A 25873-nucleotide genomic window follows, 5' to 3' on the forward strand; every position below is an offset into this window, starting at 1 on the left:
GGGATACATTTTCCATACTCCTCCATGCCCTTGGGAGCAGAACTGGGTAAAATTCCACCAATCTGTCCCACCTAGAGGCAGAAAGACTGTTTTGGTCGGGCTGGCCCCATCCATGTTTTTTTAAATCTATCCCTGGTGTCTAGTGGGCTTTTTGCCTTCCAGAGGGAGGCAAAGTGGGGTAACCCCCCCCACCTCAGCTGACCCGCTGGGGGAAGAAGAAGAAAGACTCCTGGGACCCTTAGGGGTCGAGGGTACAGACCACTACCTGGGTGCCACTCCCACCATATTTCTTTTTTGTGTACATTAAAATCCCTGGTATCTAGTGGGATTTTGGGATACCCCCAGGATACCCCCAACCTATAGGGAGGACAGATTGTGAGTAAATCCTCCAATCTATCCCCCACCCAGGGAATGGAAAGACTATTGGTGCTCTTATGGTGAGGGTATGGCCTAATTCCAGAACAGGCTAGCCTCAGCCCATTCTTTAATTATTTTTAAGAAAATCCCTGGGTCAATGGGCCTTTCCAGCCTCTGAGATGAGGGAGGGAGCATATGGGGTAAATCCATAATGACTCTGCTCAAGCAAGTTTTATTTAAATGTTTAGGGGACAGAGGTGAGACCTTGGCCATGACTAGGGTGGCACCCCCCACTTAAAAGGTTTTCACGGTGGCTTGATCCTTGATTCGAGATGGCCCTCCTGCAGCAATCTCCAAGAAGGGATCCACTTGGAAGAGTTAACATGGGAAAGAGGACAACGCCCCTTTCCAACGGTACCGCTCCCATCTTGATCAGTTTTTAGCTTATATTTTGAGGGGGAGGGATGTATGAGAGCTATGCCCGAGCAACAATCAGATTGAAAGCAGCCACACTGACTTATTTCACTTTCACTCTGCGTTCTGTGTAACAACAGTGAATTGGTGTCTAACAGAATTTAAAAAAAATCTCAGACAGCAAGGGAAGCTCTTCCCTTGCAGGTCAAGATAATTTTACAAAAAAGTTCAACCTCCAGAAAGATGTTCACTTCTTGGTGAGAGAACGAGACGTTCTGGCCTTCACACGAAGGCAGGGCTTTTTCTGTTTCCTGTGAATAATGAATCCTGAGTGCAGAAAGCACCAGTCTCAAAAGACAATGTGTATAATCTTGTTATTTAAGACCCAATTATGTAACTTTGGGAGCCTTTGCTGCCTGAGTGCTTCAACATTTGACACCCTATATGAGTACTGCTCCGATCTTGAGGTTTCAGACTATCAGTTATTTCCAGATAGCTTTTTCTTCTAGCAATAGAATTCTATACCTCATTTCCACTTCTTGTTGAGGAACTATGCTGTAATGGTACTGGCTGTATGACCCACAACAGACTGATTCAGCTGACAATAGAAATAAATTCTGATCTGGATGAACAGCCCTAAATTTCACTTCAATTTTATGAAACAGATATTTCTCTTTGGATCTACATGAGATGAACCCAAGTTGATCTATGTGAGGTCCCTAATCTGTGAGAAAAGTTTTCTTCACATTATCTTGATGAAAAATAATTCATGAGATTATTTGGAAGTACCAACATGACAGAAAATAAAGTACCTATTGTGTTGCATTTTTTTTTAGGAGTAACCATTCCTTTTAGAGTGTTTTATTTTCTTAGAATTGTAGAATAAATCACATTAATGCAACACTTGCTCTTGGGGCTCCCATGATATCCTAGAAGTACGTTGACAGGTGTCTTCTGGTTCAAAGGGACTGAAAGGTTGAAGTGTAGTCTCCTCCAGAGTAGCTTCTTTTGTTAAATAGTGAAGAAGTACCAGATATAGATCAGAAAGAAAGTCCAGAACGGTAACAAAACATTCTGTTTTTAGAGGTGAAATGACAAGGTCTTCAGAATCACTAAAGGGCGGAATATTCCTTAAAATTTACTGCTTTGCTAACCAAGTGTTTTGACTTTGAGTGCTTTAAAGATGTGGTATGTTTCAACATTAATTATCTCTTCATTGTCATAAAGGGACTCATAGTCCTATTAATCTTTAATAATAAACAATTTGTTGAAGGAGCCTGTCCAGAATGGAATAAAGCTGTCTCTATTTGGTTCTGTGCCATCAATAGTCACGAGATGAGGCAGGAAGGTTTAGAGTAGAAGGAGTGCCTTCTCTTGGCTTTACAGCTCGTTATCCATCTCCTGCAATTCGTCTTCTTAAAATGTATATTGGCTATTATCTAATGTATATATGTTCTTTAGGTCCTAAAATGGGCAGGGAGAAAATGTTCACTCATCCTGCGTGGCATCATAGACCTTATCTTTTAGAGTCAAGATATCTGAACTGAAACTCTTTCCTACATGGATAATAATTACCACTCTGGACTACTTGGCCAGAACCAGAGCCTGCTCATTGACTGGCATCATCATTTGCTTATAAATCAGAGCCCAAGAAGGGCCTTAGTGAACGGGAGACAGCACCCTTGCTGCTCTCGACCTAGGCAGAAGTGCTGAGGCAGAAGCCCATGGAGGAACAGCATCAGGGGGCTTCGTGGTCAGAAACACTAAGCTTTGGGAAACAGAGCACGCCCAATTCACCAAGACCCCACAACATCCACGCACCTAAGGAGTAGCAAAGGCTTGCAGAACTGTCCAGAAAAGACCCAATATCACCACCTGAAATTTCTTGCTCGGCTTGTGATATGCTATGGGGAAATGCTGGTCTCATCCTTTTAGATGCCTCGTTCCTATGGCTCTTTCTGTGTTTTTTCAGAAAATAACTCTTAGAAAAGCTTTCCTTTGGTTCCAGACTGACAGCTTTAAATACCTTGGAATAGATATCCTGACTGAGCCCTACAGAGAAGTTTGGACCTCAACTCTGCCCTTCTTTTAGTGCAGATGCAACAGGCCTTAAGGAGCTACCGCTCACTCTCCATCAAGATAATGGGTTGGGTAATACTGTGCAAAAATCATAGTCCTGAAACAGTTGTGCAAGCTACAAAATTACCCCAACGAATTTCCACCACACTTTTCTAAGCCATACAAAAGCCTTCCTGTGGTTAGACTCACACTCCAAGGTCTTTCCCCAAGTGAGTTCAGTCAGTGTACGACAGAGTTTGGGGGAGGCAGAATTTCAGCTCTAATACTGGCCTGCTTAGCTCAACAGACTTAATTACTAGCTCTTTGCTAGTAGGGATCACTCTGCATTAAGGTTTGAACTCAAGCTATTTAAAGGTCCATCTCTTCCTTGCTTTTTTTATATAGGGCTGCTGTCACAAAGACACCCCACTTGGCCACCAGGCACAAGCAGAACTGCTGGTGGAAGACCCTGAAGTGGACAGGATGGTATGGAAAACTCAAGCAACAGACTCCTCTTTGGCAGGACAAATGGGTATCTCAAGTAACAGCCTTGGAAGGTTTCAAAGCTTGAAATCTGATCAGGGATATTCAAATTAGACATATGGGATGAATATCAAATTAAATCCTTTGCTGTCTCACAGAAAGATTCAGTCTTCACAATTTACAGATTTGTAAATATCTGCAATTAAGACACACACTGGGGGCAATACCAGATGGATCTGACACCTGTTCAGGATGTTAGTCCTCTGGAGGCTTAGAATCACTTGGCAAAAAAAAGATACATAACACTTAAAGATCTCCAGTGGTAAACTCACCAGACAACCTCCTACCAGTTCAAGTACATATGGAAAGTTATGTAGGACCCCCCTAGATGAAGAAGAACGGCTATATGTCAGGATGGCCTCCCACACAATAGCAATATCTGCCTAGCTTTGTCTCATACAGTTTAATTTCTTTCATAGGGTCAGTTATGCATCTGAAGGCCTGTGGAAAATGGGCAGAGCAGAGAATCCTAATTGTGTATGTTGTAACACTACAATAGGCACCTTCTTCTACATGGTTTGGGAATGCCCATTAATCTGTACCTATTGGGATGAATTGAAGCTCTTTACTGAATGCCAAATCTATAACTTAGAGTTATCTCATCCTGACAGCTGGAAAGTCCGCTATAACAGTGGTTCCCAACCTGTGGTCCGGGGACCCCTGGGGTTCCGCGAAGCCTCCTCAGGGGTCCACGACGGCTTAGAAATTTAAATAATATTAACAGATTAGGTCCCTGTCTTTAAGTAATGGGTCAGTTGGGGGTGCCCGGATTCCAATAATGATTCGGTCCCCAGGTTCCAGTAATGATAAAGTAGGGGTCCAAAGAAGTCAAAAGGCTGGGAACCGCTGCCCTATAAGATCCAACTTGGCCAACGTTAAGTGGACGAGAGGAAAAGAGGTCAGTGTTCCAGCAGTTAGCCCACATTCAGAAGACAGAAAGCAACCACCCTAAATGGTTTTTATTTATTGTTGGAGCCAACAGGAAGAGGGAAGTCAGAGAACACTGCAGACCACAAGGGCTACAGGGAAGGTGGGCGGAGAGTGAAGTGATAGATGCAGAGGAGAGTAGAGTGACAGACGCAGAGGACAATGGACTGACAGAATCCAGGAGGCTGGAGGCCTGCCATGAGGACAGCAAGACAGCTGATGCAGAGATGGAGGACAGGGCCACAGGCAAGTGACTGTTATAATAACAATCGGATGGGCAGAGATGTGAGAAGGTTCAACGAAGTCTGCCTTAGGAGGGATGGGAGAGGCACTATAAACTGAAAAGGAGTGCACTGCTAAGCACAGACAGAGGAAATTGCACAAGGGGCAAACACTAATGCAGTCTGATATGGTGAGAACGGTACTTGGCGATGGTGAAAAGTGTGAGTAATGAAAGCATAAGATAAATACTCAGAATCTTTTTTTTTTTTTTTTCAGAGGGCCACTATATCCTAAAAAAGGTCAGTGGCAAGATAACTGCAAAGACCGAGCAGGACTGCAGAGAACCAGGAGCTCAAAGTGGAACTCTATAAGACTTTAACCATATTTTCCAACTTAAACCTATTAAACATTAACACCTTAAGACCAGTGGGGGGTTGGGGAGGGGGGGAGATTGTGATTTGCAGCCTGTGACTGTGGTTTCAGAACTGGATTTCCCCGAGGCTGCAGTAATGAAACAACCCATAACAATGAATGCTATTATCAAGCAGCTAGCCAAAGGTCAACAACACTTACAATTAGTTGTGGAGCAGCAGGCTCAGAAGCACAGCAAGATGGGGAGAATTTACAGTCTGGCTTAAAAATGCAAGTCACCCTCATTACTACAAATCAATAAATACAGGATACGGCTATATTACGATTAAGAAATGCAATAGTAAATGCAAAAGTACATCTCAATGTGCCTTGTACCAGTTTCCAAAAAAATGAAAAGGGGGGGGTTGTGTGAAGGGTTTATGGGGGATGGAGGGGAAGGAGTGACTTTTTTTTTTAAACTAACAACGAGAGGGTCACTTTCCCTGCTGTTTGGCCCCTGGAAGGTTGGGGCCAATAGACGGCTCCACTGTTGTCAGAGGAGCTTCAGTTGGCTTATCAAGTGGCAAAACCCTCCAGAACTACACATTACTCTGAGATAATAAAGCTATTATGGAGCACACAGAACGATGCCTGTGATGGTGTGACTCATGGTGCGTTCTGGAGCACGATCTAGGTCTTGGTAGTCGTGCTGGCACTGGAGGAATAGGTGCCAGTGGTGGAATAGGAGGAGGAGGAGGAGGCATGTCCGGTAGAACTATCGGTGAAGAAAGGGAATAAGGCCTGCAGTACTCCGTATCTGTTGAAGAATAAATGCACATTCTTTTCCTATTCCTTTCTGACCTTAACATCGAGATGGTCTTAGACGTCGACCTCCAATGACGACCCAAAAGTGACCTCCGTTGACTACTTGACGCCGATCTTCTTCTTCGACGTCAAGCCGCTCCTTAACGCAGAGAGTTCAGGCCACCTTGTTGTCAACAGATTCCTTGGCGTGCATCTCACTGTGCACGTCAACAGCATATGAGTTCTACCTTGCCTCAATGTCGATCTGTACCTTTTCTTCAACAACGAACCAGTCCTCGACGGCAAGCAAGTTGGTGTCGCCCCTGGTCTTGATGTCGACTCCCTAGACGTCAACCGAGAAAGATGTCATTTTCGAGCTGGCACTCTCTTGGTGGACCTCCATGTCCCTCAGAGGCAGATGTAAGATCCCTGGTAGAGAACTGACCCTCTCATCACTCTGAGGTCCCACACCTTAAGACTGGACTTGCTGCCTGCGCTGTTCTTCTGTGCCATGAAGGCAAATCTTTTCTCTCTCTCCCAGGGTGTGTTGTGAAAACTTTTTCCAGTGAGGACATTGCTCAGGATGATAACTTGAGGGAAGACAAAGAATACAGACATTACGAGGGTCTTTTTTAGCCTTCTTTCTCCCATAGGCAGAGCACTGGTCAAACTTGTAAAAATGTTTAAACCGAAGTTCAAGGTGAATTCTGAAGAAAACAGCCTAAAAGGTTGAGTTCAGTGCTCCAGGATTCTGTTACCAGGTAATGAAACTGAAGCAAATGCCACCTGCTGAGCATGATGGGATACTGGTGGTCTCTGCAGCCTTGAAGGCACAGTCACTGTTTTACATACACATAATAGCAGCCTATGGGGCTACACTATCTTTTTAGTCTTCATCTCTTCCTTTTCAAGAAAAGGGTTTGTGAAGGAGATTTGAGCTGTTTTTAGGTCGAACGTTAGCGTTCGGCCTGCTGTACACTAAAGTATATAATAGAGTGAGATCCAGCATTTTGATTTGTTAGCTGCAGTGTCCTTCAAAAATCCTTGCTTGCTAGTGGTCAGTTCTGCCTCTTTGTCCTGCCTTTTTTCACTTTGGGAGCAGCACAAAGTACTGTGTAATTACTCTAAGTCCTGGTTATCTCTTCTGAAGAGGACTTTTTCTTTCAGTATTGGCCTGTTTGCCTTGCACTTTGGGTGTGTGTTCAGTCCCTCCTCCCCACCAGCTCCCTCTGTAAACATAAACCAACATCGAAGGGGGGCTTTTCCAGAGCCAGCTCGCTCTCTTCCTCTTTTTATTTTCAGTCTGTGTGACAATAAAAGTTCAGTCAGTAATTTACAACGCTATGAGCTCTAACTTGAACAAATACAAGACTATTCCATTCCAAATGTTTGTTTAGAATTATCTAGGACAAGCTGCGTGTGTGAAAGATTTTCTAGTGATATGCTTTTGTAGACTGCTTTGGTTTGAGCAGCACGTGTGCCTTTCATTTGATCAGCACTGCGCCTGGCGCTGTGCTTGATCTTTCATTCTTTTACTTTTCGAGCAGCACACGGGGCTTTTTCGCAGCGGTCCATGTTTAATTTATTTCTATTTTTTATTGATCATCACATGCAGCTTTTCCCTGCGCTTCATTTTAATTTGTACTTTTCATTGACCAGCAGCTTTTCGCCGCACTTCGTTTCATTTTTTTTTTATTGAGCAGCACACACAGCTTTTCACCATGCTTTATTGATTTCAGAAGCCGTCTCTGACATTTGTTTGCATTCATTCCCCCCACAACCCCACCCTCAAACCACATGTCCTTGTCTCTGTGCAGCAAAGTCTTTGAAAAAAAGTGCTGTAAATCTATGAAACAAAACGCACTTGTTGTTTATTTTGACCCGGATGGCTTTCATAACAAAAAGTGATCAGTTACCCATTGTTTTTTTTGCCCTGTTTGTATTTCGATTGAGGTGTAAAATATGCACATACTTTTGCATTTGCTTTTGCTTTATCTTATTCTTTTGTTTTCAAACAGGCATCAAGGAGTAAGAATGACAGTGTACCACCTGTACTAAGTCATCAAAAGTCTGGCTTCTCTTCTCAGTTTCTTTCTAACCAAGTTGTATACTCTTTTGGCACATTTCTTACCTGAATATTCTGACCACTAGGTGCAGGTGGGCTAGAGAATTAGCACAAGGTACATTTTTCTCATGGAACCAGAGGTGAGTTTTGTGAAGCATCACAAGCATGAAAAGAATTGTGTGTATTAAAAAAAAAATTGTGTCTATGATGCTAAACTTCATGAACAGAAATGGTGGGCAAGAAAATGTCCCAGCTAGGCCGCAGCTTTATTCTAAGTGTGCAGATCAGAGCAGCTGTTGGTGTTAGGAGTGATATCATTTATAATTGGTCTGCAATTTTAGGCCTCATGGGCAGCTATGAGCAGTCTGGTGTGAGGCTGCTTGGACCCTTAGAAGGGAACCTTGGTTTAAGATTTTTTTTGTTGCTTACAATTTTAGCTGTTCTTGGTGCCAGAGGGACACACATGGTAACTGAACAGGGGTGTAACACAGGACCCTGCAGTGCCTGCGGCTGGGGGGACCCAATCATCCAAGGGGCCCCCAACCATTCAGGAGGGCCCAATTCAGCACAAGTCCAATAAATATTTGTTACATATGGAGGACTCGGGCCCCTAGTCGCATTCTGTAGGGGGGCCCAATCATTTTGCTTTACGCCACTGAGTATATAGAAAGCAGAGTGGTCACCCCATACTTCTGAAGGTTTTCTCCATATTTATGGTTGGAAAACAACAAGTTGTTTGGTAAGAGCGCCTATGAAAAATATTTTTTATATTTCTTTCCAAGAAACCAAACCCTGATCATTGAGAGGGCTAGGTAACTGAAGGTAACTCGCAAATAAAGATTAAAAAAATACATACCTCATGTTAGACCTGACAGCCTTAGGGTGGTCACCCCCCAACTTTTTGTCTACCTCCCTCCACTTTTCTGACACTTTTTGCTGGTTTTAGGACTCTGCGCACTTTACTATTGCTAAAAGGTGCTAAAGTGTATATGCTCTCTCCCTTAAACATGGTAACATTGGATCATACCCAATTGGCATATTTGATCTACTTGTAGGTCCCCAGTAACGAGCACTACATGTGCCCAGGGCCTGTAGATTGCATGCTAATAGTGGGCCTGCAGCATTGGTTGTGCCACCCACATAAGTAGCCCCTTAACCATGTCTCAGGCCTGCCATTGCAAGGCCTGTGTGTGCAGCTTCACTGCCACTTCGACTTGGCATTTAAAGGTACTTGCCAAGACTTAAACATGCCTTTTTCTATATATAAGTCACCACTAAGGTAGGCCCTAGGTAACCCATAGGGCAGGGTGCTATGTAGGTAAAAGGCAGGACATGTACATGTGTGTTTTATATGTTCTGATAGTGGAAAACTCCTAAATTTGTTTTCCACTACTGTGAGGCCTGCTCCTTTCATTGGATAACATTAGGGCTACCCTCATATACTGTTTGAGTGGTAGTTTCTGATCATAAAGGGGTAACCACGTCATATTTAGTATGGCCAGGATGGTAATCTAAATCCTGCTTATTGGTGAGGTTAGATTTTATATTACTATTTTAGAAATGCCACTTTTAGAAAGTGAGCATTTCTCTGCACTTAAAATCCATCTGTGCCTTACAGCCGGTCTCCAATCCATGTCTGGGATGGGCTGGTTGACAGCTCCCTTGTGCATTTCACCCAGACAACCACAAACACAGGATACCCAGTCATACCCACACTCATCTGCGTACTGAATGGTTCTTCCTGGGCTAGGAGGGTGGAGGGCCTGACACTTACATTTCAAAGGCTAGTGGCCTGCCCTCATACAATGGACTGACAAACCTTCTACTGGGACCCTGGCAGACAGACCTGTACTGAAAGGGGACCTTGTGCACTTCAAAACCACTCTTTGAAGTCTCCCCCACTTCAAAGGCATTTCTGGGTATATAACCTGGGTCTCTGACCACACCAAATCTAACACTTCTGGACCTGAGCTGGCAACCTGTCAAGAGGAACTGCCTGGCTGCCCAAAGGACTCATCTGGACTGCTTTGCTGTGAAGGACTGCTGCCCTGCTACCCTCTGACTCTGCTGATAAGTGCTCTCCAAGGGCTTGGATTGAGCTTGCCTTCTATTTCTGAAAAATCAGGTCCAAAAAGACTTCATCTCTTCAAGGAAACTCCTTGTGTTCTGAAAATCGCTGCACAGCCTGGCAGAAACTAAGCACAGCCTGCCCTGCAACGAGAAAATTGCCGCAGCCCGACTTCCTGAGCAAAGATCAACCCAGCGCCTGCGTTGCGATCAGAAATTCTACTCGATCGACGCATTGCCGAGCCGGAACAATGCATCCCGACTTCCTGAGAGATGAGTCGACACAGTACCTGCTGTGTGACAGAAAATTAGATGCATCGCCATACCAGATCAACACAATGCCTTGGACTTCGTCCTGCACACCCAGGATTTCCATGCATTGTCCCTGGGTGTCAAAGAGAAACCCACATCTCCGTGAGGAACGAAGACTGTGTGCCGGAAATCAATGCAAAGCCCCTTGCAGCATGGAATGAAACAACGCATCGTCTGTGCCGCGCCGGGAATTCCGACGTACACCCTATTTTTCCACGCATCTCCTCCTCTGCGGACTCCATCAGTGTAATTTCTGATGCAAACCAGGTACTTTGATACTGTTGATTTCTAAGATTTAAGACTCTTTTTTAAATTGTAAAACTGATATTTCAACTTGTGCTTATGGAATCTTTATCATTTTGACCTTAATTTAGCAAGATAAATATCTTATATTTTTCTAAACCTGTGTGGTGTATTTTTGTGGTGGTTTCACTGTGTTACTGTATGAGTTATTCCACAACTACTTTACACACTGCCTTCTAAGTTAAGCCTGATTGCTCAGTGCCAAGCTACCAGAGGGTGGGCACAGGATAATTTGGATTGTGTGTGACTTACCCTGACTAGGATTGTGGTCCCTATCTGGACAAGGGTGTATACCTCTGCCAACTAGAGACCCCATTTCCAACACCTCAGTAATGTTGGTGCTGCTGAATACTGTACTCCTTCTGCAAATTACATACCATTTGCTAGCTGAAACTCTGGGAGATATTTTACTTTCTCTGTCTCGGGGGACATATTTAAGACAGAGTGTGCTGCAAACAGCACTGAATAGCAGTGAACACATAGCGTACAAATGGCACAGCCCTGTCTGAACCAGTTAATTTCTATTTTCAATGCCCACGTATTAGGACTACAAAAGTGTTGGTGGGTGCATTCATAGTTCCAGTAGTCACAGAAATCTCCGACTTGTACATTTATTTATTTATTTTATTTTGAGATTTGTGGGTTTCTTTTGCAAACACAAGCAAGAAGAATTTAGCTTTAAAACTTATAGAAAGTGCACTGGTGGCATGACTGGTATATGTGGTGCTTGGGAATCAGTCATAAAAAACAGTAATGTAAAAGGTTTCTTAAGCATGTTCTCCAAGACTACATGCTCTCGGAAAAGGATTCATATGACTGAGTACAATTTGCTCCTCTGGCGCGGAACTTGTAGTTTCCACCACACCCGGGGTAGTGGAAGGGATTTCAACAGGAGTTCCTCAAAAGTACCAACTTATGTAAGGAGACTGACAACCAGAAAAACAGTAAACATTTTTACAGTGCACCAGAATGCCTATGTGCAATGTGATGTGTACTGGTCAAAGGAAAGCTAATAGGTACACTGAGGTAGAGGAACAATATCTGTGTTCTGCCACATATGAACTTGAGTTCCTCTTAACATGTTTTCTTGGTCCAGTATGTCTACTCTGCTAATGACATCTTAGATGTTTTCAACTGGGGCAAATCAACTCAAAGCATGAAAATCAAGAGATACATAAGAACAAATAAGGTATAAACAAGGTATAATCTGGCAGCCAGTTGAAATACTCACCTCTGTTGAATTGCAAGATTTAGAACTGTTATGGGATCCAGATTTTGGTGAACTGGGAAAGGTTTCCGACTTTTTCTTTTCCTTCTCATTAACGAGAGAAGGTAGTTCAACTGTAAATTTGTTAATATTGCATATTGCATTGCATGGCTGATGCACACCTTGCATTTCCGCAACTCCATCTTTGATATTGTCATCAAATGAGGCTGTGGGCAGATCTGAAATAGAAATTAGTTTTAATATTAGAAAACTGCATTGAGTCGAGAAGAATCCCACTGTACCAGGATTACTTTAGTGAAGGTGAACCAACCAGACTCAAACCATAACTCTGAAACTGACCAACACAGTGAGAAAGTGGAAAGTAAAAACTAACAAACAAACAAGCTGTGAAAGAGTGTTTGGGAAAATGGAAAAGAATGCAGGTGGGAAATCTTGAGTGGAAATGTATGCCTTCTCCATGCAGGGCCATTCTCTGACTTCATTTTATGTAACAGTATGCCAGTGTAACAATCATTTGTTTATATTTGAACATTCCCTTGGAAGGCACACACTTTCACAAACTTCAGTCTGGTGGATTTCTACACCGCTAAGCCCAGAATTCAGTCACAGGGTGTATTTAAGGGATTCCGTGGTACAGTCAGATCATCGCAACTTATTCCAAAATATAAAGGTTCGTTCAGCTGAATTCATTGGCTCTTGCACTGCAGACCCAACTAATACACATTACCTGACCAAACTCCAGGTTTCTATTGAAAACATTTTACCAGTAACATTACCAGATAATGAAAGGTATACAAAACTGGAGTGGCTCTCATCATGACTCAGGTCTCCCCAACTGATCACATCCCAGGAGGAAGAGGGATCTACAGAGACAGAGCAAGTTAAGCTGGATCAGACAAGAACCGGCCATATTTGAGCTGGCCTCCTAAACATAGAATAAATGTTTGATTTTGAAAATCTCATGTTATCACTGGGTCAGAAGAACAATATACCTTTCTCATTATGATTTTCCTTGGGGGAGGAGCAGCAAGGAGGGGTTGGTAGTTCAGAAGTCACCACTTTTGAAGGGAGGAGGTCAATTTTTCCATTATTTAGACGGAAGCGTTCGAGTTCCTGAGACAAGAGGCTAAACTGCTTTGTCTGGCTGAGGCACTTCTCTTCCAAGTCCTTTACCCGAGCCTAACAAAAAGAGAGACAAATGTACCAGCCGACAAATTAATTGGTGAGCACAAAAAGCAGCTGTATTTATTTTCACAGGTTAAGCCTTTTCCTCAGATCGATGATGCCAACCTCTTCCCTGCAATGATCATGTTGGAATAAAAGACACTATAATAGTTGAAAAAGGAAACCTCGATGGACATTTCCATTGAAGCTTGTCTATAACATGCATACTACTTTCTGCCCACCTCAAACAGAACAACTATACTACTATTTATACCATTTAACTCAAACACTAACTTCGGTAATTGATAAGCACCTTTTATACAACGTTTTGAACAGGTTTTTTCTTTTAAAGTTTTTTTTATCCTTACGAAAAGATTTTTCAAAGACTATTTATACTTTTTTGACATCAAAAAATCCTGCTGCTGGCAGCAAGACCCTTCATTCAACAATGTACCCACTAGTAATTATTATTAGACCCATTAGGGAAGTCAAGGGGAAAGCTCAGCCACATAACCGCAGAGGCATAGATCCTCTGCTCCAGCTTGAAGTCAGAAGCACGCCAGTCACATTCTTTAGGAGTGTCTGGTGGATGAACCAGAGTTAACTACTCGTGGTGGCTCATTTCTTCAAGGCAGGACTGTCTCGGCATTCAGGAAAGGGAAAACAGCTCTTCCTTCTGGGTCACACTCCAGGCGATGTCCTGTCACATCTAGCATGTGGCCATTGCCACACTACATGCATGGACCTGTGACATGGAGTGAGGTCCTCTGCCATTATGGAGGGCATGCTTTGTGCACTCCTCCATGCCCATGACAGGTCGAAGACTGGACTTTTGTCAAAGGGCAGGCCTTGGTGTTCACACACACACACAATACATTAACATGTGGCTGAGTTCAATATACAAAATTCAAGATACTTATAGCTGGGTTTGAAAGGCTGGGGACACAGCTATACATCAATCAAGGGACACATCTAACCCAATAATCACACACATGATTCACCACTACCAGTGAGGATTCATGATAGAGAAATCGACAAGACTCAACCTAAGGAGGTTCTAGAGCAACCTGCCCTTGGCCAGGACAGTTAAGGAACCTACATCATAGGTACTGCTACAAGCCCATAAAGCATCTTTGGTGAATTGGAGGTTCAATTTGGTGAAATGGGGGTTTATGTTCCAAGTCTACAAAATATGTTTTGGACAACATTTTATTTTTTAAGTTAGACAAATGTTCCAAGCGAATGTTAGGATAAACGGCACTCACTCAAGAGGTTTTCTAAATCACAGGGGGGAAAGGAAGAGACAGGGAAACCCTCTGTTCCAAAATAATTTTCACTGACAATCAAGCCCCTGGCTGAGCTGATATGCAGATGCCCAGATCAGAAAGTGAGGCTGGATACTTGAACGGGACAACCTGGACGGAAGCCTGGAAAGGTTTAAATTCTAATTTGGCAAATATGTGATCCTCTGCTACCTTGGGGACTCTGCAGCACACTGGATCCCCCCCCCCCCCCACCATCCACCATCTCACCTGGGGTCAGGTGGCACCTTTTAAGATGGCCAGACTTTTAAAATGACTACATACACTGCAGAACATACCATATGCAATTCCAAAGTGTTTCTGTAGGACAGATGACATGACAAGGGTGCTGCTCTCAGGATTAGCCCCCCGCCACTACCGGCAACATTATAGAGCGCCATTTAGGAAGGTGAAACTGAATTATCCAACATTAGAAATTACTATCAAGTTGTCTAACTGATGTCTGTAAATGGACGGGTGTAGGGACATGCCTCCCTTGGCATGGTTACCCCCTAACGTTTTGCCTTTTGTTGATGTCAGTTATGATTGAAAGTGGGCTGAGACGCTGGGAACCAGGCCCCAGGACCAGTGTTCTTTCCCTAAACTGTACCTTTGTTTCCACAATTTGGCACAGCCCAGGCACACAGATAAGTCCCTTGTAACTTGTACCCCTGACACCAAGGGCCCTGTGGCCAGAGAAGGTCTCTAAGGGCTGCAGCATGAATTATGCCACCCTGGGACCCCTCACTCAGCACATGCACACTTCCTAACAGCTTGTGTGTGCTGGTGGGGAGAAAATGACTCCCCTCAGGGTGCCATGCCCTCAACCCACTGCCTGTGCCATAGGTAAGTCACCTCTCTAGCAGGCCTTGCAGCCCTAAGGCAGGGTGCACTATACCACAGGTGAGGGCATAGTTGCATAAGCATTATGCCCCTAGAGTGTCTAAGCCACACCTTAGACATTGTAAGTGCAGGGTAGCCATAAGACTATATGGTCTGGGAGTCTGTCAGTTATGAACTCAACAGTTCCATAATGCCACACTGAAATCTGGGAAGTTTGGTATCAAACTTCTCAGCACAAAAAATGCACACTGATGCCAGTGTGGAATTTATTGAAAAATGCACACAGTGGGCATCATAGAGATGCTCCCTGTATACCAGCCCAATTCCTAGTGTTAGGCTGACCAGTTCCTGCCAGCTTGCCACAACCAGACAATTTTCTGTCCAGATGGGGTGAGTGCATTTGTCACTCTGTGGCCAGGAACAAAGCCTTCACTGGGGGGAGGTGCTTCTCACCTCCCCCTGCTGGAACTGTAACACCTGGTGGTGATCTTCAAAGGCTCATGCCTGTTGTTACAGCACCCCAGGGCATCCCAGCTAGTGGAGATGCCCGCTCCTCCAGACACAGCCCCCACTTTTGGCGGCAAGTCTGGAGGAGATAACGAGAAAAACAAGGAGGAGCCACTGGCCAGTCAGTACAGCCCCTAAGGTGTCCTGAGCTGAGGTGACTCTGACTTTTAGAAATCCTCCATCTTGCAGATGGAGGATTCCCCCAATAGGAATAGGGTTGTGCCCCCCTTCCCTCAGGGAGGAGGCACAAAGAGGGTGTAGCCACCCTCCAGGGCAGTAGCCATTGGCTACTGCCCCCCAGACCTAAACACACCTCTAAATTCAGTATTTAGAGGCAACCCTGACCCAGGAAATCAGATTCCCACAACATGAAGGAGGACTGCTGACCTGAAAGCCCCGCAGAGACGACGGAGACACCAACTGACTTGGCCCCAGCCCTACCGGCCTGTCTCCAGACTCAGAGAACCGGCACAGCGACGCAACCAGCGGGACCAGCAACCTCTGAGGACTCAGAGGACTGCCTGCATCTAAAGGACCAAGAACCTCCAGAGGACAGTGGCTCTGTCCAGAAAAAGCAACAAAAGAGCAACTTTAAAGAGACTCTCACTCCCCGCCAGAAGCGTGAGTCTTCACACTCTGCACCAGACGCCCTCAGCTCAAGTTCAGGACAACAAACACTGCAGAGAGGACTCCCAGGCGACTCCAACGACGTGGACACCCTGAGTCGACCTCCCTGCACCCCCACAGCGACGCCTGCAGAGAGGATCCACAGGCATCCCTGACTATGACTGCCTGGTAACAAAGGAACCCGACACCTGGACCAAGCACTGCACCCGCAGCCCTCAGGACTGAGAGGAACCACCCACCAGTGCAGGAGTGACCAGCAGGATGCCCTCATCCTAGCCCAGTCGGTGGCTGGCCCGAGAAGCCCCCTGTGCCCTGCCTGCATCACCAGAGTGACCCCCGGGTACCTCCATTGTTTTCAATACAAAACCCGACGCCTACTTTGCACACTGCACCCAGCCGCCCCGTGCCGCTGAGGGTGTGTTTTGTGTGTTTGTGAGTGTCCCCTCCCCAGTGCTCTACAAAACCCCCATGGTTCGCTCCCCGAGGACGCAGGTACTTACCTGCTAGCAGACTAGAACCGGAGCACCCCTGTTCTCCAAAGGCACCTATGTGTTTTGACCCTCCTGTTACCTCTGCACCTGACTGGCCCTGTGTTGCTGGTGCAGTGGCTTTGGGGTTGCCTTGAACCCCCAACAGTGGGCTGCCTATGCCCAGGAGACTGAATGTGTAAGTGCTTTACTTACCTGGGAAACTAACGTTTACTTACCTCCCCCTGGAACTATTGATTTTTGCACTGTCCACTTTTAAAATAGTTATTTGCCATTTTAACCAAAACTGTGTGTGCTACTGTTTTAAATCAAAGTTCTATACTTACCTGTGTGAAGTACCTTGCAGTTTATGTACTTACCTCAAATTTCAATCTTGTGGTTCTAAAAACAAATTAAGAAAATATATTTTTCAATATAAAAACCTACTGGCCTGCAGTTAAGTCCTTGAGTTTGTGTTCCTCATTTATTGTCTGTGTGTGTACAACAATTGCTTAACACTACCCTCTGATAAGCCTACTGCTTGACCAACTACCACAAAACAGAGCATTAGTATTATCTAATTTTGCCACTATCAACCTCTAAGGGGAAATCTTAGACTCTGTGCATACTATCTCTCACTTTGAGATAGTATATACAGAGCCCACTTCCTTCAATGGGTCTTCTAGGACTCAGGAAGAGCCAGCCTTCAGGATCGACAGATATGATATGATATAAGGTCCTATATTGGGGTTTGATTTCGAACCACACACAGCAGTTACAGAATAAGAGATTAAATCGTGTCATAACCTTAATGAGGAGGTGAGGTGTGCCGAAACACTAACACCAAAGGACACCACTGTGGACGCTGGAAGATGTGACAAAGTTGGCTGCCTTCAGGGGGTGGGATAACAGAGTATATCAACCTTAAACAGAGGTGGTTTGCTGCTAGAGCGATCCCATTCGCTCATCTTCAAACAGAATATAAAATAAACAACTTCAAGACCTCATATATTTGCAGCTTAAATATAGACACTTAACAAAACTAAGAAGTAAATGAGAATTAGACATGGGCACACTTGAGGAAGATGTGGCAGGAAGCTCTTTATTTTCCCAGAGATATTGATTAAGGAAAGTTTCAGGCTGATGCAACTCAGATACTACATGGGATGTATTGAACTAGGAAAAAAATGTATAAATTTGGAACGTCCATACAGGGAAATTAGAATAGGATGCTGTCGGAATGCCAACCCCTTATGGTTATGGTGCTGTTGCAGCCGCAAGGGGTTCCATCGCCACCACAAAAAGTAGCAGTAAAAGGGGGCAACCCTGATGAGTGCCCCCGGCAATCGGAAAATAATCCGACACTATACCGTTGATTCTCAATCGACCAGTCGGCTTGGAGTACAGCAGACGGATCATGTGAATGAATCTAGAGCGAAGCCCCACTCTAGCTAGTAGGGCAAACATAAACGACCAATCCAGCTAATCGAACGCCTTCGCGGCATCCAGAAAGACTGCTGCCGCGCAATCGTCAGGCCCAGTCATATGGGAAATCGCAAAAAAAGGTACGCAGATTATATAGTGTTGAACATCCTGGCACAAAGCCGGATTGGTCCAGTAATCCGAAGGATGGAAGTAGGGGCTGCAAACGCGCTGCAATGAGTTTTGCTAAGATCCTATTATCTATATTTATAAGCAAGAGTGGCAACTACTAGGGTCTTTCCCAGGTTTCAAAATCGTCACTATAAGAGCCTCCCACAATAAAGCCAGAAGAACACAGCCCTTGAGCGCTTCAGTGTAGATGGCGCAGCGCCATGACATTTGCATACTCCTAATACATGGCAGGCGTCAAGCCATCCAGTCCTGGGGCCTTATCACTTGGCAAACTACGTACAGCCTGAACCACATCCTCCACCGAAAAAGGAGCATCCAGGTACTGTCTATGGGGGTTCTCAAGGCAAAGCAAGCTAACCTCCTCAAAGTAAGCAGTAGCATCCGAACCACTCAGCCCTGGCCGCTCAGCATACAGTTCCGAATAGAAGTCTGACATGACACGCTGAACCTCTGCCGTACACGTCCAAAGGGTCCCCGTCGAGTCAGTCAGTTCTACAGTATAATTCCCAGACCATGGTCTACGAAGCATGGCCGCCAATGTCCTTCCTGCCCGATCACCTTCACCATTTTTTTTTTCTTCATAAATCTGTTTATTAGCTTTTTGAAACTTTACATTTTGTCATAGTTTGGCATTTGTTTCAGTCCAACATATTTTAGTGTGCAATGCTCACAGTGTTAAGTAGTGTTTAGTACATTGGAAACACAGTTGTACGGCATATGTTACATCATGTTTTTACAATTGTTCTTCGCAGTTGCATTGCTTATTGGTATAACACTGTTTCAGTCACAAATATCCAGTTATTGTGCTTTTGGTTAACAAGCAGATAATATGAATTTTATATAGATTAACGTTAGAATAAAAAGAAAAGGAAAAAGAACATTAATAACTTTTGCCGGGATCAGATACCTATGTGATTATTTTGACGTGACTATTTTCGTGTTGGGGATCAATTGTGACAGATCAATTTGCAGGCAGAGGGTGTTGGGTCGTTTATCAGGTCTGGTGCATGCGATTTTCCCGCCCCTCAATGTCATAGTTTGTCCAGTCGTCTTCTGCATTCTGCCTCCTTATATCGTATGACCTTCTAACCCATGTATACTAGTTCGCTTTAGTCCGGTCCCTCCTCTGTCGGGTGTGCATCCATGCTATGAAGTTGTAGTAAGAACCCCTCCCAGCAGGTGGAGATCAGAAATTGTTGCAGCCCCAGGGTTTCTTCTCATCTAAGTGCTAAGCCCTCTGCTCCCGCCCACACCTCGAGCGAGCGCCTCCAGGCCCGTATCGGCGGGGGATCTGGTGATTTCCACCTTCGGGTCACTAGTCGTTTCACGACAATGAGTCCTAGGTCTGTGAAGTGCGCCTCTGCTCTGTGTTGTTTGTTTCTAGGGAACACTCCTAGGATGCATGTCTCCCATGTGAAGGGTATTTGTTGTGTTATGCAGTTAGATAGATTGTCGATTACCACCCTCCAATAGGCGCTTAGGCTAGGGCAGGACCACACCATGTGCAACATATCAGCCCCAATCTCGCGGCATCGGGGGCAGGCCGCATCTTGACGAGCGAAGTATCTGTTCACGCGTGCAGGTGTGAGGTAGGCTCCATGCACTATATAATATTGGATTAGTCTGAATCGTGAGTTACGTGGTATGTTGAGATGGTCTGAGAGAGCAAATCTCCATCGCGTTATCGCAATAGAATCCCAGTGTCCGCTTCCCATGCCGCACGCAGTGCATCGTTGTCGGAGGCAGTTTGGGTTCTTAAGGCGTCCGCCAGCCAGCTGACCTGGTGTTGGCCACAGCCCACCACCTGTAGGTACTGTACCAGCAGGTGGGTAGGTGGAGCTGTTGTGATGTCTCCCCACTTGGACCCAAGAGTCCTCACCAGAGAGCAGTATAAGAGGAATTGGCCAGGTGGAAGTCTCATTTCCTGAAGCCTAGCAAATGGCAGTAGTTGGTTTTCTTCATAGAGGTCGCCCAGTGTGTGTAACTCTAATTCGTGCCATGTGCGCAATTCTAAATCTGATGTGACCCTGGGGCCCCTTGGTGTACCCGCCAACGCCAAGGCGGGTGCAAAGGGGATCACCGATCTTGTGAGGTGGATCGATCTGCGGAAGCATTTATGAGCTGTTCTGAGGAACAGTTGCTGTGGGGTTTGCGCGTGTGTGAGCGGGTGGAATAAAAGCTGTATTTTTTGGCGCGGGCGTGGCCCTTCCTCCGATGCTGTGTTTGCAAGCTGTATGCCAGCCAACCATCTAGATATCCATTGAAGTTGGGCTGCCAGATAATAGTGCTCCGGGTTGGGGACCGCAAGTCTGCCTTTTGTCAGGCGGCAGGTACAGTTTTTTAAGGGCAACCCTACAGCGGCCGCCGTTCCATATGAATTCCCTCAGCCCTGTCTCCAGTGCCCTGAAGAAACTGGGGGGAACGTAGTGTGGGAGGTTAGAGAAGAAGTACAGGAGCCGGGGAAGAACCACCATTTTTAGGAGTGCTATCCTGCCCGCCACAGATAGTGGCAACGTCCTCCAAAACGCCATTTGAGACCTGACTGAGGATACCACTTTTACAAGGTTACCCTCAAATATGTCTTCTTCGCTGTGGTAGACTCGGACGCCCAGGAATCTGAATGTGCTTGGTTGCCATGGGACAGGATTCCTGGCTAGGTTAAGTCCCGGATCTGGTAGGTCTGGGTTGAATGGGAAGAGGCATGACTTAGACCAGTTGACTTTTAGACCTGATATCGACACGAAGTGTTTTAGGATTAAACAGGCCATAGGTGGGATCTGCGTGATATCTATGAAATATAGCAAGAGGTCATCAGCGTACAGTGACACTATGTGTAAGTCATCTCCTAGAGGAATTCCCCAGTTGTTTCCCTCCCAGCGTAAGGCAACCGCCAGGGGCCCCATAGCAAGTGAAAATAGTAACGGTGAGAGGGGGCAGCCCTGTCTCGTACATCTGCATACCCGGATTGGTTCTGATATCTCAGCACCCAGCCCCACCCGGATCATTTGTCTGGTGTATAATAGTTTAACTAGACGAGTGAAAGATGGTCCCATGCTGAATTGTTGCAACACCCTGAACAGGTAGGGCCATTCCAGGGAGTCGAAGGCTTTTTCTAGATCAAGGACAAGGCAGCCCGCCTGCGGCCAGTCACGCCTCGCATATTGCATAACCCAGAATAGTCTCCTGATATTATGGGAGGTATCTCTGCCTGGTACAAGCCCGTTGTGGTCGGGGTGTATTAAGTCTGGCACACTTGGCGCAAGTCTTGTCGCCAACACTTTGGCTAATATTTTATAATCGGTGTTTAGCATTGCCAGAGGTCTATATGAGGCCATGTCCATTGGATCCCTCCCAGGTTTGGGAAGGGAGACCAACAACGCCTCCCTTTGTGTGGCCGATAGGTGGCCCTCCTGTCCAGCTGTCTCATATACCTGCAGTAGCCTGGGTGCTAACTGCACCGCGAAGGCTTTGTAAAAGTCGACTGGTAGCCTGTCTGGGCCCGGCGTTTTGCCGGATGTAAGTTTCCGGATACTGGTTTTGATCTCTTCAAGGTCGAGGGGTGCCTCAAGCGTCTCAATCTGGTCATTTTCTAGGTGTGGGAGCTTCACTCTAGCAAGAAATTCAGCACTGGAGTCTCCCTCAGGGGATGCCCTTGAAGTGTAGAGCGCCGCATAATGTATTATAAATTCGGCCTGTATCTCCACAGGTATGTATACTAGTTCCCCTGTTTGTGAGCGGATTTCCATTATCGGTTTCCTCTCACAATCCCGACGTATCAGCCAAGCCAATAATTTACCTGCTTTATCCGCTGATGTATGAGTTCTCGCGGAGTGTGCAGTGTAGTTTAGACATCTCAGAAGCTCTAGTAGTGCCTGGTGCTTTGCACATATTGTTGGTAGTCTTGTCTTTTCAGTTTGGTTATTAGTGGTTTCTTCTTCTGACTGCGGCAGGGTCTGCTCTATTCGGGTCAGGTGGCGTTCAACAGAACGGCGCATGTTAAATGGAGGCCCCAGACAGTGCCCCCGGACGAAGACCTTGAATGCGTCCCATTCGATCAACCCCGAGGTAGCCGTGCCTTCGTTCTGCTCAAAGAATTCTGGGATTGCAGCACTTAATGATGCTCTAAAATCAGCATCTTCTAGGAGTTCTGGCCTCAGTCTCCACGTGGGGATAGGTGAATGAGGGAATCCCCAGCACAAACGTGCTATCAATGGGTTATGGTCCGAGTGTGTGCGTCCCATATATTCCGAGTTCACCACCACCGGGGCAAGGCTCGCAGTGCAAAATATGCGGTCTAGGCTCACGTGTAAGGAGTGCGGGGCAGAGTAGAAAGAGTAGACTCTGTCCTCCCTGTGTCTCTGCCGCCACACATCCACCAGCTGCCATTGTTGGGTCCAGTTTACCAGACCGCGCGAGGCAGTTACCACCGGTGATGTGGGCAGCGGAGGAAAGGAGCGGTCCAGTTCAATGTCAAGCACGCTGTTAAAGTCTCCCCCCAATAGCCACGGAAGTGCACTCCAGCCTGCCAGGTGGTGTGATAGATTATGTAGGAAGGCAGTCTGGTCTGTGTTTGGGGCGTATATGGAGCCCAATACAACTGTGCGTCCTGCCAGCCTTCCCTTGACGAGTACGAATCTACCCTGCGGGTCTGTGATCTGTTCCTCCACCGTAAAGGAAGTGCCTGCCCTAATCCAGATAAGCGTGCCTCTGCCGTAGGCCAAGTGACCTGTCGCGTATAGTTGCCCTCTCCAGCGCTGACGCAGTCGGGGAATCTCGAGGCTTGTTAGGTGAGTCTCCTGTAAGAATGCTAATTGTATTGAGTGTCTTAAGATAGGAGTAAATGGCGTAGCGCCGCTTGGGGGTGTGAATGCCTCTTACATTCCAGGTAATTGTTGTGTATGTAGCCATGTCATGGGTGTTGGGTTCTTTTTCAGTTTTACCCGTCCAGACCCTCTACGCTGTGCTACTTCGTTAGTCTTCCGTGTCCAGAGAATTAGTGTGTGACCACCGGCAATAACAAAACATAACTAATGCCATCAGAGCAGTTAGACAACGGGTCACCGCCCAAACACTACAACAAAAACAATAACGTGAGATCGCACATCTATACATTTTGTGGCTCCACTGATAGGAGCGTCGGGGTAGGCCAAATATACCAGGGGATAGTGTAGTCTTAGGCCTTTTTGTCCAGCTGCAACGGATAATTAAAATAATAGGGAGGACCCCGGGGGAGGGGGGTCCTCATTGTATTTGATCGCCAAGAAGCGTAGTATGCAATGTCAGGTGTTGCATCCGTCTGTGCGTGTGGGCCGACACAGTGCTTCATAGTTAAGTTTGTTGTTTGCTCGTCTTTTGGGCTAAATTCGCGTAGGTGTCTCTAGTTGGATATTTCCTGCAGTGTGTTGTTTCTTTACATTGTTCAAGAGTCTTTTAGAAAAGTTCATCTGCGGTGGCCGGCGTCACAGGGGGTCCCTCGTTAAGGCCCGACTCCGATAAGCGATCCGGTGTGAGGGGACGGTCGCTGGTCAATTGTGAGAGTTCTGTGTCTGACCCAGAGCACGGGGGATGCCCCCATCGTTGCTGCAGTGTGAATCGCCTCTCTTCTTTCCTGAATTAGTTGTTCCAGGTCTGGAGCGCATTTTGTTGGTCCTGCGTGAGTTGTGTTTCTTTTCCGGTCACGCCTATTTCGACTGCGCTTGGTTCGGGGTGTCGGTTCAGCTCGCTCTGGCACGCCACCATTGGACAGTCCCGTCGACTCAAGCCATTCCCAAGCTGCCTCGGGTGTGGGGATGAAGTTTGTTTTATTTTTCACCACAACTCATAGTTTGGCCAGAAACAGCAAAGAGTAGGTTAGGCCAAGTGACCGTAGCTTACGTTTCAGTGGGAGGTAGGAGGCCCGATCTCTTTGCACCGCCAAGGTGTAATCTGGGAATAGCAAAATTTGCATGTCATCTATCCGGGGTAGAGGCGCGGCCCTTACCGTTCGTAGTATCATGTCTCTGTCCGCGTAGTGAAGGAGGAGAATGATGAATGGGCGCGGAGCGCTTCCCGGCAGTCTTGCCCGGGCCGGGATCCGGTGGGCGCGCTCCACGGAGAAAAAGGGGGTAAGCACTCCATCTGGTACCAGCCCTCGCAACCAGCCCTCCGAGGAAGTCGTCGGGTCTCGACCCTCCGTACCCTCCTGCAGGGGCTTCCATTCTAGGCGGGCCCGGCGTGTTCTCACCTTCCGCACAGCTGATGTAGGGTGTTGTGCCCCCCGTGCTCCCTCTAGGAAGCTAGTTTGGCCGGGTGTGGCGCGGAGCTCTAGCAGCTCGCGCCCGCCATGTTTGGTGGCTTGACCACGCCCCCCCGCTCACCTTCACCATAGCGCCGAGCCCTCAACTCCTTACCCAGGAAGCACACCTCCTCATAGAAAGACAGCACCTCCTGAACCTCAGCCAGAAGGCCTGCAGACCAGTCAGAAGCCAGCCGCCTCTTTAAGTCAGCAAGTCGCTCCTCCAGATCCGCCAACTCCCATCGAATTGCCCTCAGGACCACATGTTGCTTAGACAGACAAATGCTGCGGATCACAACCTTAAAGGCTTCCCAGAGGGTGCCCGCAGACGACACTGAGCCCTAACTGATCTCAAAGTAGTCCACAATAGCAGTACGAATTTCCTCCTGGAAGAAACGGGCTCTCAGCGCTCCACAAGGCAACCGCTACGAAAACGCGCGCCCAGGACCCACGGGCACATGCAGCTCAAACACGCCCGGCGAATGATCCGACAAGGTGCGAGGCGCGAGGCATATGCTTCATCCAGAGTTCCACATCTCTGGTGCCCAGCCATCTATTTTATTCTAGACCAGCTGCCATGCGCATAATTAACACATGTGCCATGCCTATCCCCACAGTATCTAGCCCTCCACAGATCCACCAGGTCTCCCTCAGCCGTGATGTGCGCCAGTGTCCTCGCAGCCGCCACATGTTGATGTCTGGCCTGGCTCTCGAGATCCGCCTCCGGGTCCAAGACCACATTGAAATCGCCACCCCATAAGATGGAGCCAGGACCCAGTGAACCAATCAAGCACCAAACTTCCCCAAAGAACTCAGGGTCGTCGACATTGGGGCCATAGATGGATATCAAACAGAACGGCTTATCATACAATGTGCCTCTAAGCATGACATAGCGCCCACCCGGGTCAACTAGCACCCCACCTGTGCGCCACGGCAGTCCCCTCGCGCGTAGCCCGAACACATCGCCATGTGACTCTCGCCGATCCAGCCAGCCCTCACCCTCGCTCTTGTGCCCTCAACCTCCTGCAGCATGCAGATATCAATCTTGTGGCGCTGCATATAGGCCGACAGCAATCGCATCTTGCGTCCATCATTCAGCCTCCTGACATTCCAAGTGAGGCACCTAACAGCCGTTGTACTTGCATGCACCATCCCAACAGCCACCCAATCGCTTGCCTTCCCCAGCCATTCTACATAAAACAGTGTAGGAAGTTGGCTTTGTATATACTATTTCAAAGTAAGAAATAGTGTGCAGAGTCCAAGGGTTTCCCTTAGAGGTAAGATAGTGGCAAAATTAGATAATTCTAATTCACTATTTTGTGGTAGTGTGGTCGAGCAGTACACTTATCAGAGGGTAGTGTTAAGCATTTGTTGTACACACACAGGCAATAAATGAGGAACACACACTCACAGACTTACTCCAGG

General features: G+C 46.6%; 1 protein-coding gene across 1 annotated transcript in view; it reads right to left on the reverse strand.

Annotated features, from left to right (window-relative positions):
- The window catches only part of TSPOAP1 (TSPO associated protein 1), a 2439191-nt gene that overhangs the window by 1061688 nt on the left and 1351630 nt on the right, over nt 1-25873 (reverse strand). Inside the window, exons 12-14 of the mRNA XM_069226865.1 lie at nt 12644-12830; nt 12428-12514; nt 11655-11869 (exon numbers count right to left, since the gene is read on the reverse strand). Coding sequence (XP_069082966.1) covers nt 11655-11869; nt 12428-12514; nt 12644-12830 — 489 coding nt within the window. The remainder of the gene's footprint in view (nt 1-11654; nt 11870-12427; nt 12515-12643; nt 12831-25873) is intronic.

The sequence above is a fragment of the Pleurodeles waltl genome, chromosome 3_2 (genome assembly GCF_031143425.1).
Source record: "Pleurodeles waltl isolate 20211129_DDA chromosome 3_2, aPleWal1.hap1.20221129, whole genome shotgun sequence".
NCBI classification, from domain to species: domain Eukaryota; kingdom Metazoa; phylum Chordata; class Amphibia; order Caudata; family Salamandridae; genus Pleurodeles; species Pleurodeles waltl.